Here is a 13,405-nt window from a genome sequence, read left to right on the forward strand (position 1 = left end):
ACTATATCAGAATCTACCAGCACTGGATCTCTCTAATATAGTATTGAAGTCAGTTGACATTCTGAGTTGAATTTAGTGAACCAGCATACTTTTTGTACTTTCTGTGTCTTTACTGTCATCCACAGTGTTGGTATATTGATTTGATCCATTTTGACTGTCTGTTGCCTTCAGTATAGTCCAGGGTGCGAAATTAACGGGAGTCCGGAGTCAAATACTCCCTGATTTACTGCCAGACTTCTTGATTTGACATATGCAGGAGTCCGTGTGACTCCCTGAAAATTCTTCCATACTAACTAGTTCGTTCCAGAGCACGGCCTCACAGAATTAACGTATTTTTTCAGCAAATGTCCAAAGAAAATTTGGCAGACGTGCAACCGCATGAATCTTAAAAATAAGCACATGCGTTATTGTTAATATCATTAATTTTGAACTTCAGACTGGGAACTCCCTCATTTTGCCGCGGACTCCCTCTTTTTGAGGGCAGGGAGTCAGTTGGACTCCCTTGTTCAAAAGTTAATTTCTACCCCTGTAGTCTCTTCGACTTTGAAGACAAATTCTTGCAAGATTACAAGGTTACATGAATCAACAATTTCTTTTTAATTCTAATTCTAATTAGTCATTTAGCAACTATTTTACAAATAACAATAATAGAAGCACGAAGTTGGATTTCATCACTGGTTTATCATACAGGTTGTGTACACAGCATCTATGCAGTGCAAATGAAGAGGTGGCAGAACATTCACAAGAAATTGTGATACCTGACAGAATAGAGAGGTAGGTATACAACATTCTGAACAATGTATGTATTTCTCCATTGGGTTTAATTTGCATTATTGAAACTTTTTGGAAATATTTGTTATTTGGTGTTACATCATACATAGCTACTATTGCTGCACATATAGACTAGCTTATAGCGAAGTAACACAGTCATTTCTATGGATGTATTAATGAATTGTTTGGTAAGTTGGATCTAGGTATTGCTCATAGTTTAGCAGTAATACTAATAGTTGTAGTTGAAATATTTGTATTATATTTGGATTTCAGAGGTCCTACTGATATTTTGAGAGCGCTCGCATCAACAGTTGCAAGAGTGAGTATATCTATAGGTGTTAGTCATTCAAATTATCGTAAATATAATGAATGTCTCACCAATTTTACTCGTTGCTATGCCATTACCTACGTGTCGTTCAAGATTGTTCTGCAATGACTTTACTACATTCACAGGACCAGACAGCGGCTCACTACAAGTATCACGATGACCCCTTCTTTATACCTACCAGTAACATCGCCAAGGTAAGAATTGATGTGTTTTATTTGCTCAATGTTGCATAATGGTATGTTGAGTTTTGAATGCAAGTGGAATTCATTCCATCAATCCCACACACAGCGACTACACCGGCGTAGTGGTTACTGCATAGCATTTCTGACAGTGTAATATTTTCTACGCAGCGGTCATACGCTTTGTCGAAAGAATCGGGCAGAAAAGCCGCCCACTGGATATCCAACCAGTACCCAGAACTGTTTGAAGGAATCAACCCAGCAGATCCACAGATACCGGTACAAAACTTTATACTATCTAAAATTGCCTATTGGAAGTGACACAAATGAGAGAAAAAACAACGTGTGCATTTTTAAGTGACATGAACTTTTAGAAACAGTATTTTTTATTTTTGTGTGTGTGTGTACGTTTGCAACTAACAAAATGCTTGTCAGTATCTTCTGTGTATTATGTGAACGAATGATAGAATGTTTAATAGCTGTGAGTGATGGTCACTCTCTGGATACTAAGGTTGACGTATGCAACGCAGGTGCTAATGCCAGACAATCCAAAATACAAACATGAGGGAGCAACGGAGGAGGCTGTCCTAGAGAGGCTTGACTATGGAAAACCACTAGTTGCTTATCAGACTTATCAGGATTGTCTGGCGGCAGGTATTTTTCCCTGAGTCATGGAATATCTTGTCTCATGTAATGTCATTGATATCGACAGCCACTGTGCAGCATCTTAGTATACATACCCTGATTTATTTGTGGGTGCGGCTGGGTGTGTGTGTGTGTGCCCCTATACGTGTGAGTGTGCGTGTGTGTAATTCACAGTTTTAGTGACATTGCACGTGTGACGTGTAGCCTGGGTAACATGCTGTGATGCAGGGGTGAAGCTGAGTGCTGATGCACGAGATCGACTGCTGGCCATCCTCTGCTACTACAACTCCCAGGACCCACCCCTCACCGAGTTCATCGAGGAGAATTGGTACAAGCGTGCTCGGGAGCGCGGCGTGAGAAAGTCCTGGAAGTAAGTTTTGTTTGCGCTCGACGTAGTGAAACGTGGTCATTATCATTGCACAGATTTTTCCGTGTCTGTCGGTATTCATGTTGTCGTGAGCACGCTGTGTGTGTAGTTGTCTTTTATGTCGTGTGCCCAACTTGCACCCAATTCATGTAGATAAGTGTGTTGTGGGGGCATTCGCATGAATGATTGCATGTCCACATGGATTCCAGCCACCTGTATGTGACGATGTGTGTCGTGTTGTGTCATGTTATCGTATATCATATCATATCTTGTGTTATGTGTAATGTCATGTCATGTCGTGTTATGTCCTGTCATGTCATGTTATGTCATGTTTTGTGTCACGTCGAGTCATGTCGTGCTGGGTTTCTGCACTCGGGCACGCTTCACTCAACACTGAATTCGGTTGGTTGTCACGAATCCCTTTTCTCAATACCAGCTCATTTTCTCCTCCCTGTATAAGCACAACCAGTTGCTGTAGCAATGCGTTATAGTGCGATGATTACTAGAACCATTGTTGCATTTCCGTTTCAGGGACCAAGGTCCAGCAGACCAGTTGTTTCAGGACATGGGAGACGAAAGAACCTGCACTTCATACAAGCTAATAATCAGGGGCATGGTCAAGGTATATTAGAAACACTAGGGGGTAGAAATTAACTGTTGAACACGGGAGTCCAACGGACTCCCTACCCTCAAAAAGAGGTAGTCCGTAGCAAAATGATGGAGCCGCAGTCTGAAGTTCAAAAATTAAAGATATTAAACAATAACACGTGCTTATTTTGAAAATTCATGCGGTTACACGTCTGCCAATTTTTCTTTGAACATTTGCTGAAAAAAAAATAAAATACTGTAATTTCGGCGAGGCGTCGGCTCTGGAAGAACTAGTTAGTATATTATGGCAGAATTTTCAGGGAGTCACACGACTCCTGCACAAGCGCGTAAGCCGGGGGGGGGGTCCTGGGGCCCTAGGCCCCCCCCCAATAAAAATAAAAAGGAATTTTTTTTCTTTCTCTATTTTCTTTTTTTCTTAAAAGCGCGTAGCTGGCCTAATCCTGGCCTCATTAAAAAAACGTTAGTCACACAGCATGGTCGGTTAGGTGTCGTTGTAGAGCTGCAGAAGAAATTAGTATTGTCAACAAAACAGCGTCTAAAATTTGATTAAAGCAACTAGTTTTTTACATTAACTAAAAAAATATTTTAGACCACCAGACCCCCTTCTTACTCGCTCGAGGACCCCCCAATCCAAATTCCTGGCTACGCCCTTGTCCTGCATATGTCAAATCAGGGAGTCCGGCAGGAAATCGAGGAGTATTTGACTCCGGACTCCCGTTAATTTCGCACCCTGAACACATTGGCAGCTATCACACAATAGCATGATGGTTATTAGAAAGGAAGCTAGTGGGATGGTTATGGTGAAGTGATGACAAATCTGTAGTTTTGCATTTTTACTGTGCGCTTTTGGAGGTTATAACATAATTATGTATGGAGTTTGTGTTGTTTTCATGTTTGTTATTATTGGTATGATTCAGTATTACCAAGTGGAAAAGGCATATGCACTCTTCAGAGAAATGCAGGATAAAGGTTTTGAAGGTACAATGTAATGTTTATTTTTATAGTATCTTAAACGTATGTGGCATAATGGATTTTTGATGTCTGAAATCATTCTATAGCTATTTTTTCAGTTTTATTATTTTGCTGACAGTTGATCTCTCCACGTACAATGCCATACTGAGCATAGCAAACTTCCTGCGTGAAGGAAACGAACAGAAGTTGCAGCTTGCTAAGGTAAATAATCAGTGTTAATGAAAAAAAGAGTGACAGGGAATATCAATTGGATAATGTTTATATTTACCTGTGCACAGTATTCCCTCTGAGTTCTTAGGATTCTGAAGGACCTAGTTGTGTGGTGCCCACGTGGCCCAAATGAATAATGTGATCTGATGTGAAACTACGTGTTAGCATGGCCTTTAAATCTACACGACGGTGCCTTTTTCTCATCCACGTTGCTGCCCTCTGTAGGACCTGATGCTTCAAATGGAAACTCAAGATATACGGCCGGACCTGACTACGATTAATGCTGTGCTGGAGTTGTTGTCTAAGTTTGGCAATTGGAAGCTGGCGAGGGGTCAGAGTCTCAGCGTGCTGGCTGAGATGAAACGGCTGGGAATCGGTTAGTAGTGACTTCAGCTATCAAATCCTATACGTGTAATTATTTCGTATCAATGTTATCGTAATCAATATTTCCTATCAAGTACGTTGTTTCGCTGCTGTTTTGCTGCGTTTGTGTCCAAGACACCAAATCGTTACGCATCGTGGTTAGCTTTGCAAATCTGGCATGAATTTTTTTGTCTTTAATGGTTTTTGTTTTTGCAGAGCCAAGCTTAGGAAGTTACTATTTCGTGCTAATGACCTGGTGTAAGGACAGTAAGTATGTTATGAATAAGCATTCTCAAATAGTGTGTAAATCACAAACAACTTCAAAGCCCATAAAGTGGCTTCTTTTCTTCTTTTTCATTCTTTATTTTCTGCTGGGAACATTACCTAACTCCGTGTGCAAAGTCTCGCTCACCTGCAGATTATGGTTGCACTCTGATACGGTTTACCAAAATCTGTATTAAGATATCGATTTATCTAATATAATATGTAGAGACCTAAATCCCTGCAGTGTATTGTTATGCTCTTGTTGTACGGTATGATAATGCTTAGTTGTTCGCATTGTCTGAAGACATTTTCCTTGGAGAGAAAGTAAAGATTGATTAGATCCTATCGACAGGTAAACGATGGAGTGTTTTCATATTTAGTTGCTCATGCTGAGCTTCGTTCATTCTTCTCATCTGTACAGAGGGCCCGATCAGTACCATCCTTCATGACATCATGAAGCACATCGACAACAAAGATCTCACCATCCGCCACCTCAGCGACTTGAACTTCTTCGTGGCAGCGATGGATGTGGTGAGTGACAGCGCCCATGGTGGCCGGACCCTGTGATGTCCCAGGGGCCCGTCGTCAGAATCATCATAAATTGTTAGGTTATCACCAGTCTGGAAGGTCATAACCTTGGAAGTGAACTGACGTGCAAAAGCTATGACATTTTGGGCTCACGATGTGATCACGGTTCATGATGTTTGTGACGATGTGCTCCAAATCTTTCGTTTCCCGGAATCTGTACGAACCCACTTTTTAGACCTACTTCACTAGATTCAATATCGTGACATCAATTCGCCCCTCTCAATACATAGTAAGTAAATTACTATCTATAACAATGTTAACAAGTTAGTAAGATAATGGGATGTTCACGTGTGTGTAATCTAAGGTAACATTAACGTGTTTTGCTGGTCAGAGTGGCTTTCTCGTGTGATCGTGATTCGGTATGTGTTGCGAAGTGTCGGCACGCGTGTGTTTGCAGTGTCACAGTCACCTGTGTGACATGAGGCTGGCCTACAGGGTGCACAGGCTCGTACACCGGGGCAACAACATATTGCTGCTGGGCGATTCCTTCAAGCAGTCCACCTACTAGTGAGTGACACGACAGTAATTTTAACAGAAGCAATGCATGCCGAACCACAACCAAATGGTTTTCCTCAGTTTATCAGTGATCAGGTTCAAGTTTATTGTCCACTACAAAGCTTATTGCTCATGGAAAAAGAAAATGGCACGTGTAAGCCCAAACAAACATGTGTTTAATATGTCTCTTGTGCAGATCACAGAGTGTTCGTGATAGGCTTGTTAACTTTAACAGTATGCGCTTATATAAGCAAGTATGCAGATATTCCCATTGCATGGAATCTTTGGACTGGTTTTGACTTTCTAACGATCTGTTTCACCTGTGTATCTTCTTGCAGCATGCATTTCTTCCGGTTACTGTGTGCCACTGAATCTGTTGAGAAGCTGTTTGAATATTATGAAGACTTGGTGCCAAATGTAAGTAAACCTTTGACTCATACATAGGTTTTGTTGATGCAGGTTTTGTTAGTGTGAAAAGTAAGATGTATTATGGTTTTTTACAATCGTGGGGTATGGTTCGTATGTAGGTGTGCGTTTTGTTTGCGCCAACAGTAAGACATGGTTGAATTTGTGATTATTGTGGAATATGGTTCATGTGCAGGACAGGTGCAAGATTTGTTTGGGAAAACAGTAAGAGGTTTTCGAGTTTGTTATAATCGTTTGATGTGGTTCGTATGCAAACATAAATTTTATTTGCGTGGATAGTAAGAAACGTTTGAGTTTGTTATTATCGTGGGGGTTTGGTTTATATGCAGGTGTACACACCAGAGCCTAGTGTCATGATGGACGTCATCAGGAACCTCGATGCAAACAGTGCCCTCGAGCACCTGCCTAGAGTCTGGTCGGGTATGCGTCGTCACCTCAGAGAATTAATTACAGCAATACCGAGTTATCGTTACCCAGGATGTTACTGTACTCATGTCCACGTGCAAATGTCTAAAAGATGCGTTGGAGCTAATCTCTGCGCAACACGAAGAGGATTGGATTTACCACAAAACGCATGTGGAAACAACCCCTGTGGTTGCTATCAGGAGCACATTGCACCCCTAGTAAATGTTAGATTTTTCAACGAATATGAATACAATATGAATGAATGTATTGTACGTGTAAAATGTTGTATGCAGTTGCGTAAATTGGTCACGCTCTACGGATATGACAGTGTTCCATGTAGAGTAAGCATTTCACGGTACGAGTGCTTTGTGTGTAAATTGTTGTATGCAATTGTTACCTGCATTGCTCAAACCTTACAGATATGATCATGTTTGACATGACGCAGCGAGAGATGCTTCTGACAGAGCTGTTGCACGTCATGGGACGGGAGAAACTCGACGATACCCAGGTAAGCGCGAGGGGGGTCGTCACAGCTGTGATTAAATAGATTCTATCATAAAGAAGGAAAGGAAATCAAGGAAATAAATATTGTGTCTTGGTTCTTTTAGTTGATGGAGAGGTTTGGCTTCATAGCATGGGACATCAAGACAAGAATTGATGCAAAGCTGTCAGATCGAACGTACAAATCACCAACTCAGTGAGTTGATATTTATTCATCTATCAACTAAAGACGCTCAGTGCAGATTACTGTAAAATTCTCGTATGTCCGTGATGTTACTGGTGTAGCTGCTAGCTTTTTATTTTCTACATATATGAAATAAAATGATATTTTTCAAATGAGTGGAAATTCATTGACTTAACAAAGTGGTGAATCATGCATGCACATATTCTATGCCTCTCTATGCTTCTTTTGTGTGTTGCTACATAAATTTGTACATAGAGAATGCTTAAATAGAGCATGCTTCATAAAATTAAGTGTTACACATGAAACAATGTGAAAATAAATTTCCATTGTAAACGAATTACACTCTAACACTGCACCTGCCAGGTGGACAGGGGAGATGGTTGGTGACGTCATCGTCGTCTGCCTGCGGGCGGCCATGTTTGAGCAGGCGTGGGAGATGTTAGAAGCACTGGAGCGACAGGAGCACAACATACTGGGCTTCCCCAGCGAGCGCGTCATGCAGGAACTCGTGGAGGCCTGCATAGAGCATGCAGACTCGCGCAGGGCTGTGGTGAGTGTGGCAACCCCACAAGCATTTTCACTCTCATTACAGATGCCATTTCTCACACATCACATTCTGCATACACTGGACTACAGGCAAGCGGGTGAAATCAAATCCCAGCATTTAAGTCTGTAATGATCTTTTTCATTCACATATTTTTTTTGATAAAAACCTATTTTTGTTTGTATAATTCGATTCATTAGTACTCTTGTTTTGATGTTGCAGAAGTGCATAACGGTGAGCTCAGAAATAGGGTATCCAGAAACTCCCAACTTTGCTCGCCAGGTGGCGTGCAAGCTAAAGCTGACGGATTCAGAAAGGTACGTCAGGATGACTTGGCTTTGTCGCAATTTTATCGCAATAGAGAAATTTAAAGATTTGAATCACGAAAGCAATTTATGTTAGTTCTCTCTAGTGTAGCTTAACATTGTTAATATGTTGCACTATTAGTATTATTCATTATTTTACTTCTTTCAAATTGCAGGTCGTTTCCCCTGCAAATGTTATCCGTATAGTTGATGGTATTCTTCTTTTATTACAGAGCTCAAATGATAGATATTGTTGGATCAGACGCCCTGGAGTCTGCATCAGTATGACCATCGGCATGAGGCCTGATGCTGCTAGCACTGTGTTACATCATAGGACATAGCTCCACATTAAAAGCCAACAGTTTAATCGTTTACACCTGCCATCGTCCGCAAGACACTCCAAAACGTCCACGGAAAAAGTGGTGCCATCTATAGCATAGCCATACACGAAGGCCTGTCTTAATCCCGGTCTTTGTTTCTTCCGGTCTTAATCCCGGTCTGATATTATCTATGTTGTAAGTCACGTGAACTTATTGGCAACAGATCGTGGTAGGAGTAGTTGGTTATGTCAGCAAATTAATGAAAGGGAAAAGAAAATTGGGTTTATGGCCTGGTTTTGCTCATGACTTCACATGCTCGTGTAGTAAGTCAGCTTAATTGATTGTTGCAGTAAAGAGTTCAGTTTGAATTGGTTCGAGGCACTTGAACTACTTTTCTGAGATTCTTCAGTAACGATTACACCGATGAAGTTGGAGGTGGCACGGTAGTGATGAATGTCGGTTAAAAATTGGTCGTTTTAATGTCACAATTACAGAAATAAGTTGTCTGATGTCGCAGTTCTACACACTGCTAACTGTTAAACGATTAGGTAGGGCATGGCAATAAGCTTTGGTGATCCCCAAGCATTTCAGACATGTCAGGTGCTGCCACCTCATACCTGTACTAGTAACTAGTCTTTATTGTACTGTGTCGGTGAAGCTGAGAATTGTGAAGAAAACAAAAATTTGCGTCATTGTAATTTCATAAAATATTATATTCATGTAATATGAGCGTTGTTCATATACTGAACACTGTAGATGTATCAATAAGGCCATCATAAACCTTGTCACCATTTTCTTACTAATTATGGCTTGGTATTTGTTGTAATTTTATTACAGACTTGGTAGTATTCTGATACACATACACACGTGTACACAATAACTAAAGAAACAAGATCTGCCATTCAGAGGTGATATCAAGCACTCCCACTTTGGCCCAGAATTCCACCCGCCGATGAGAGAAAGGGCCTGCGCAGGCCATTTTAATGGTCAGTTCACAGCATTTAGCAACGCTTTGAGGGGGTACACACACACAGACGCACACACACATACATCAGTATTTCACGTATGGTCTGCTGGAAATTACACGAACTCCCTGTACCTGAAAATGCCAGATCCTCTTCCTTTAAAATATATTTTATAAGAAAAATATGAAAACCGAAATGAAGCATTACATAAGCTATAAGGTCTGTAGCAGAGAGGACTGTACTAGCTGTGATAGGTCTACACTGAGCTGATAGAAACTAGACTGTTACAGCATACGGTCACACATTTCCCAATAAAATCACAGTCACAGCTGTAAGGAACCTGTAATGTCTGCTAAAAATATATCAATCTTCAAACAGAAAACTGTAACAGGCGTTGCCCAATAAAACAATTTTCAGTAAAACCAATACAGTGCATATACTGTGCACTAGAATGATTAACGACAAATATCATATGACGATAAAATATAATGCATATTAATTATGCTCATATATAGCGCACATCTAAAATTCTTTAACTCATAACAGCAATATTTCTGTCTGATATGACATAACAAAGAGGGTCTAGTGGATTTGTTTAAACAGCTTACTCGTTGCCATGACAAGTAAGGGGAATCACATAATCATAATGTGTCCATAATGACTCATGTGACATTCACGCTTCATTATGACATCTTCAGGGAAGCTTTCAAGGCAAATATTGATTAGCAAGAACCTACGAAATATACTTAAATAATATATTTAGACATACGTTGGTTCTAGGGCTGTAACGATCCACCGAAATCGAATCGAATCGAATCGAGATTCTCTTCCTTCGATCCGATCCTCGATATTTTTCCCCGTATTTTCGATTCCACTTCGATACCACTTTTTCCCTCCAATAGATGGCGGCACTACGCTATATACTGTGGAGTGTTACCAGAGCATATAAATCACTGATTTATATGCTCTGGTGTTACTCACCAATGTTACTCAGCGACTGTGCAGTGTATATATACTCTTTAGACTGTAGTCTATTCACCATTTAGTATTCATTGGCAATTTCTAATAATTTATTATTGCAAAATAATGAAAATATGATAACATTTCAATATTTTGGGAATCGAATCAAAGGAATCGAATTGAGAGGCTAATATCGAGAACCGGATGGAATCGAGAGGCTTGTGCATCGTTACAGCCCTAGTTGGTTCACAGCATTAGTTATAGACTAGTAAAAATTGCAATAAACATGGTGAATTTACAGGAATGCATAAAGAAATTAACCGTGTATTTGTCCAATTACGACAATTCATAACTACGTCTCTGGAAAACCAAACTGAACGTCTTTGCAACACTGAAACGTGTCTTTGGTAAACTGCAAGTCTTTGGAAAACTGAATACATGATTTTCAACAATGTAGCAATTAAATTTCAGCCAGTATAAGAAGAGCTATAACACACGATCGACTAGAGTGCGATTCTGACATATCTTGGCAAAGTGGGACCCACTCACTGGTGCTTTATCATAAAAAATATCAAAGTGAGCAGCACGGACAGGGTAAATATAACGAAATAGCAATATGGCTATCAATTACCTACATTCAATCAATCAATAAAAATACAATAAAATAATGGCTTCATTACTTTAAAAGAGATCCCCATTACTAGTACTTGACTTTAAAACACATATAAATATCCACGTACAGTTTGAAAATAATAAAGAAGTAAATAGATTTACCTTGTAAGAAACCACAAAGAACAAAATTCAAAAATAAAATCTTTGGCATCGTTTTGGCTCTAGCATAATGAGATCGTCAGTGAGAAAGGGGACACAAAGTTATATATGTTGGGTGAAGCTAAAGCTATGAGCTGGTGTATAAACCAGCCCCAGTCCTTTTTATAGACCATGCACGACGAACAGTGCATGCTATCGTATAGGGAAAACTCTACACCTCACCATATACATTATTGTAATTGAATTATATATTATATTTAATATGTATTATCAGAAGTAGATAATAGGGAAGGAGTGTGACTTCAATAAACAAGGGAAATTCGTCATTTACTAGCCTTCGAATACCTACGATTTACTACGCGTAACTCAACCAACCAAAATCGTTTTCTCGTATACACCCGCAATCCGGAGATACAGACTAAAACGTACGACACGATTCTCCATTCTGTTGCCAGCAAGAGAAGCTGGAGCTGCTGCTGATTGCGGTGGGCGTGCGTGCGTGAGGGGCATACCAGCTGTAAATAGGCCATAGCTCGCCGAGTGTTGCGTCGATGTCCAATCTCCCAGCGAGCCACACCGCATCGCCGAGGGCACAAGAGTGTGCAAGAGTCGTTAGTAGCTGCCTTTTGTTTCAAGTTAGGCGGGTTATACATTCGGTTTGCTGGCAACAGAATGGAGAATCATGTCGTACGTTTTAGTCTGTATCTCCGGATTGCGGGTGTATACGAGGAAACGATTTTGCACGATGCTAGGAGAATGTACTGTGTACGATTTGAGCTCAAGTTGGTTGAGTTACGTGTAGTAAATCGTAGGTATTCTAAGGCTAGTAAATGACGAATTTCCCTTGTTTATTGAAGTCACACTTCTTCCCTATTATCTACTTCTGGTATTATGTATATTGTACATATTACGATTATGCATATTGTATTATAATGCAATTTTCTGCATGGTGCCTGGGGATATAAAACAGACTATCTTCATCACACTCGGCCATTTTGATTTCGATTTGTAAACCAGCTGCTATTAAATACAATGCCAGCAGCTAGGTGCCTTAATCAACATAATGCATCCTCAAAAAGATAGTGCACATCTTCTAGTTTGAACTTATCTGCTCTGCGCCTTTCGACGAGTCATGAATCTCTCATTCTGCCGTGCATGGCATCGGCGGCATTGGCACGCGTGGTTATCGTCTGTTGCCATGACAACACCTTGCCACACACGCTCATCACAGTGTCATCACGTGCGGATGCCTCTGCAAGACAAGACATCGTGTAGACAGATAAGCCATAAACTATAGATAGATAAACATCAACATGGCAGCTGTTCGACCCCACCCCAGCATGGCTACGACGCACAAGTGAAGGTCGAATGGATCAGACACGGAAAATGTGAGCTTGCCACGCCTTGCAGTCACCGTGTCACGAGTGGTCGTGGAACCCACAGCCACGTGTCATCTGCATGTGCCTGCGGCGACCCCTGCGTGCCAACTCGCAAATAGGCGTGCTGGGGAAGCTGACATAATCTTACGGTCCCAATACAATCGACGGGCACTTCCGTGATGTGTTGTCACGTACCAGTTGCCAGCGCAAGGCCTGGATCCACCCTTGAGCCTCTGCACCCGTTGATGCATACATGAAGAAAGTCCTCCATGGAAACACCAACCTGATAACATAATGAAGGTGGCCAATGAATTCGTCTGGCACAAGTGAACCTTTATATAACAACAGCGAGAGAGCAACAGTAAGCTGAGGATGACGAATTACCTCATGCCCCGCCTGAGTGAATTGCCATACCCCCAGCCTCTGTCCCCTACCTGCTGCCATGCCCCCTCCCTCCATCCCTCACCTGCTGCCGTGCCCCCTCCCTCCATCCCCCACCCACTGCTGCATCCCCTCCCTCTATCTCCTACCCACTGCCGTGTCCCCTCCCTCCATCCCCCACCCGCTGCTGCGTCCCTTCCCTCCATCCCCCACCCACTGCTGCATCCCCTCCCTCTATCTCCCACCCACTGCCGTGTCCCCTCCCTCCATCCCTCACCCGCTGCCGTGCCCCCTCCCTCCATCCCCCACCCGCTGCCGTGTCCCCTCCCTCCATCCCCCACCCGCTGCCGCGTCCCCCTCCCTCCATCCCCACCTGCTGCCGTGTCCCCTCCCTCCATCCCCCACCCGCTGCCGCGTCCCCCTCCCTCCATCCCCACCTGCTGCCGTGTCCCCTCCCTCCATCCCCCACCCGC

The 13,405-nt window shown here is 41.9% G+C and overlaps 2 protein-coding genes across 3 annotated transcripts in view; one reads left to right on the top strand and one right to left on the bottom strand.

Annotated features, from left to right (window-relative positions):
* Positions 1-9,282, top strand: part of LOC106804835 (protein PTCD3 homolog, mitochondrial-like) — a 29,689-nt gene extending 20,407 nt beyond the window's left edge. Inside the window, exons 2-21 of the mRNA XM_014806193.1 lie at positions 691-774; positions 1,045-1,090; positions 1,225-1,293; positions 1,450-1,557; positions 1,809-1,932; positions 2,152-2,293; positions 2,822-2,912; positions 3,817-3,877; positions 3,990-4,072; positions 4,307-4,457; positions 4,661-4,711; positions 5,130-5,239; positions 5,694-5,803; positions 6,130-6,208; positions 6,547-6,637; positions 7,042-7,130; positions 7,231-7,319; positions 7,671-7,857; positions 8,074-8,168; positions 8,390-9,282. Coding sequence (XP_014661679.1) covers positions 691-774; positions 1,045-1,090; positions 1,225-1,293; positions 1,450-1,557; positions 1,809-1,932; positions 2,152-2,293; positions 2,822-2,912; positions 3,817-3,877; positions 3,990-4,072; positions 4,307-4,457; positions 4,661-4,711; positions 5,130-5,239; positions 5,694-5,803; positions 6,130-6,208; positions 6,547-6,637; positions 7,042-7,130; positions 7,231-7,319; positions 7,671-7,857; positions 8,074-8,168; positions 8,390-8,444 — 1,915 coding nt within the window. The 3' untranslated portion in view covers positions 8,445-9,282. The remainder of the gene's footprint in view (positions 1-690; positions 775-1,044; positions 1,091-1,224; positions 1,294-1,449; positions 1,558-1,808; positions 1,933-2,151; positions 2,294-2,821; positions 2,913-3,816; positions 3,878-3,989; positions 4,073-4,306; positions 4,458-4,660; positions 4,712-5,129; positions 5,240-5,693; positions 5,804-6,129; positions 6,209-6,546; positions 6,638-7,041; positions 7,131-7,230; positions 7,320-7,670; positions 7,858-8,073; positions 8,169-8,389) is intronic.
* Positions 9,283-12,177: 2,895 nt separating this feature from the next.
* LOC106804815 (dual adapter for phosphotyrosine and 3-phosphotyrosine and 3-phosphoinositide-like) overlaps positions 12,178-13,405 on the bottom strand; it is a 9,659-nt gene continuing 8,431 nt past the window's right edge. Inside the window, exons 7-8 of one of the 2 annotated variants that reach the window (XM_014806165.1) lie at positions 12,747-12,834; positions 12,178-12,424 (exon numbers count right to left, since the gene is read on the bottom strand). In XM_014806165.1, the coding sequence (XP_014661651.1) occupies positions 12,398-12,424; positions 12,747-12,834 (115 nt within the window). In that variant the 3' untranslated portion in view covers positions 12,178-12,397. The remainder of the gene's footprint in view (positions 12,425-12,746; positions 12,835-13,405) is intronic. The other variant, XM_014806173.1, reaches the window with a different exon arrangement.

Source organism: Priapulus caudatus, unplaced genomic scaffold (assembly GCF_000485595.1).
Source record: "Priapulus caudatus unplaced genomic scaffold, Priapulus_caudatus-5.0.1 Scaffold5, whole genome shotgun sequence".
Taxonomy (NCBI): Eukaryota; Metazoa; Priapulida; class Priapulimorpha; order Priapulimorphida; family Priapulidae; genus Priapulus; species Priapulus caudatus.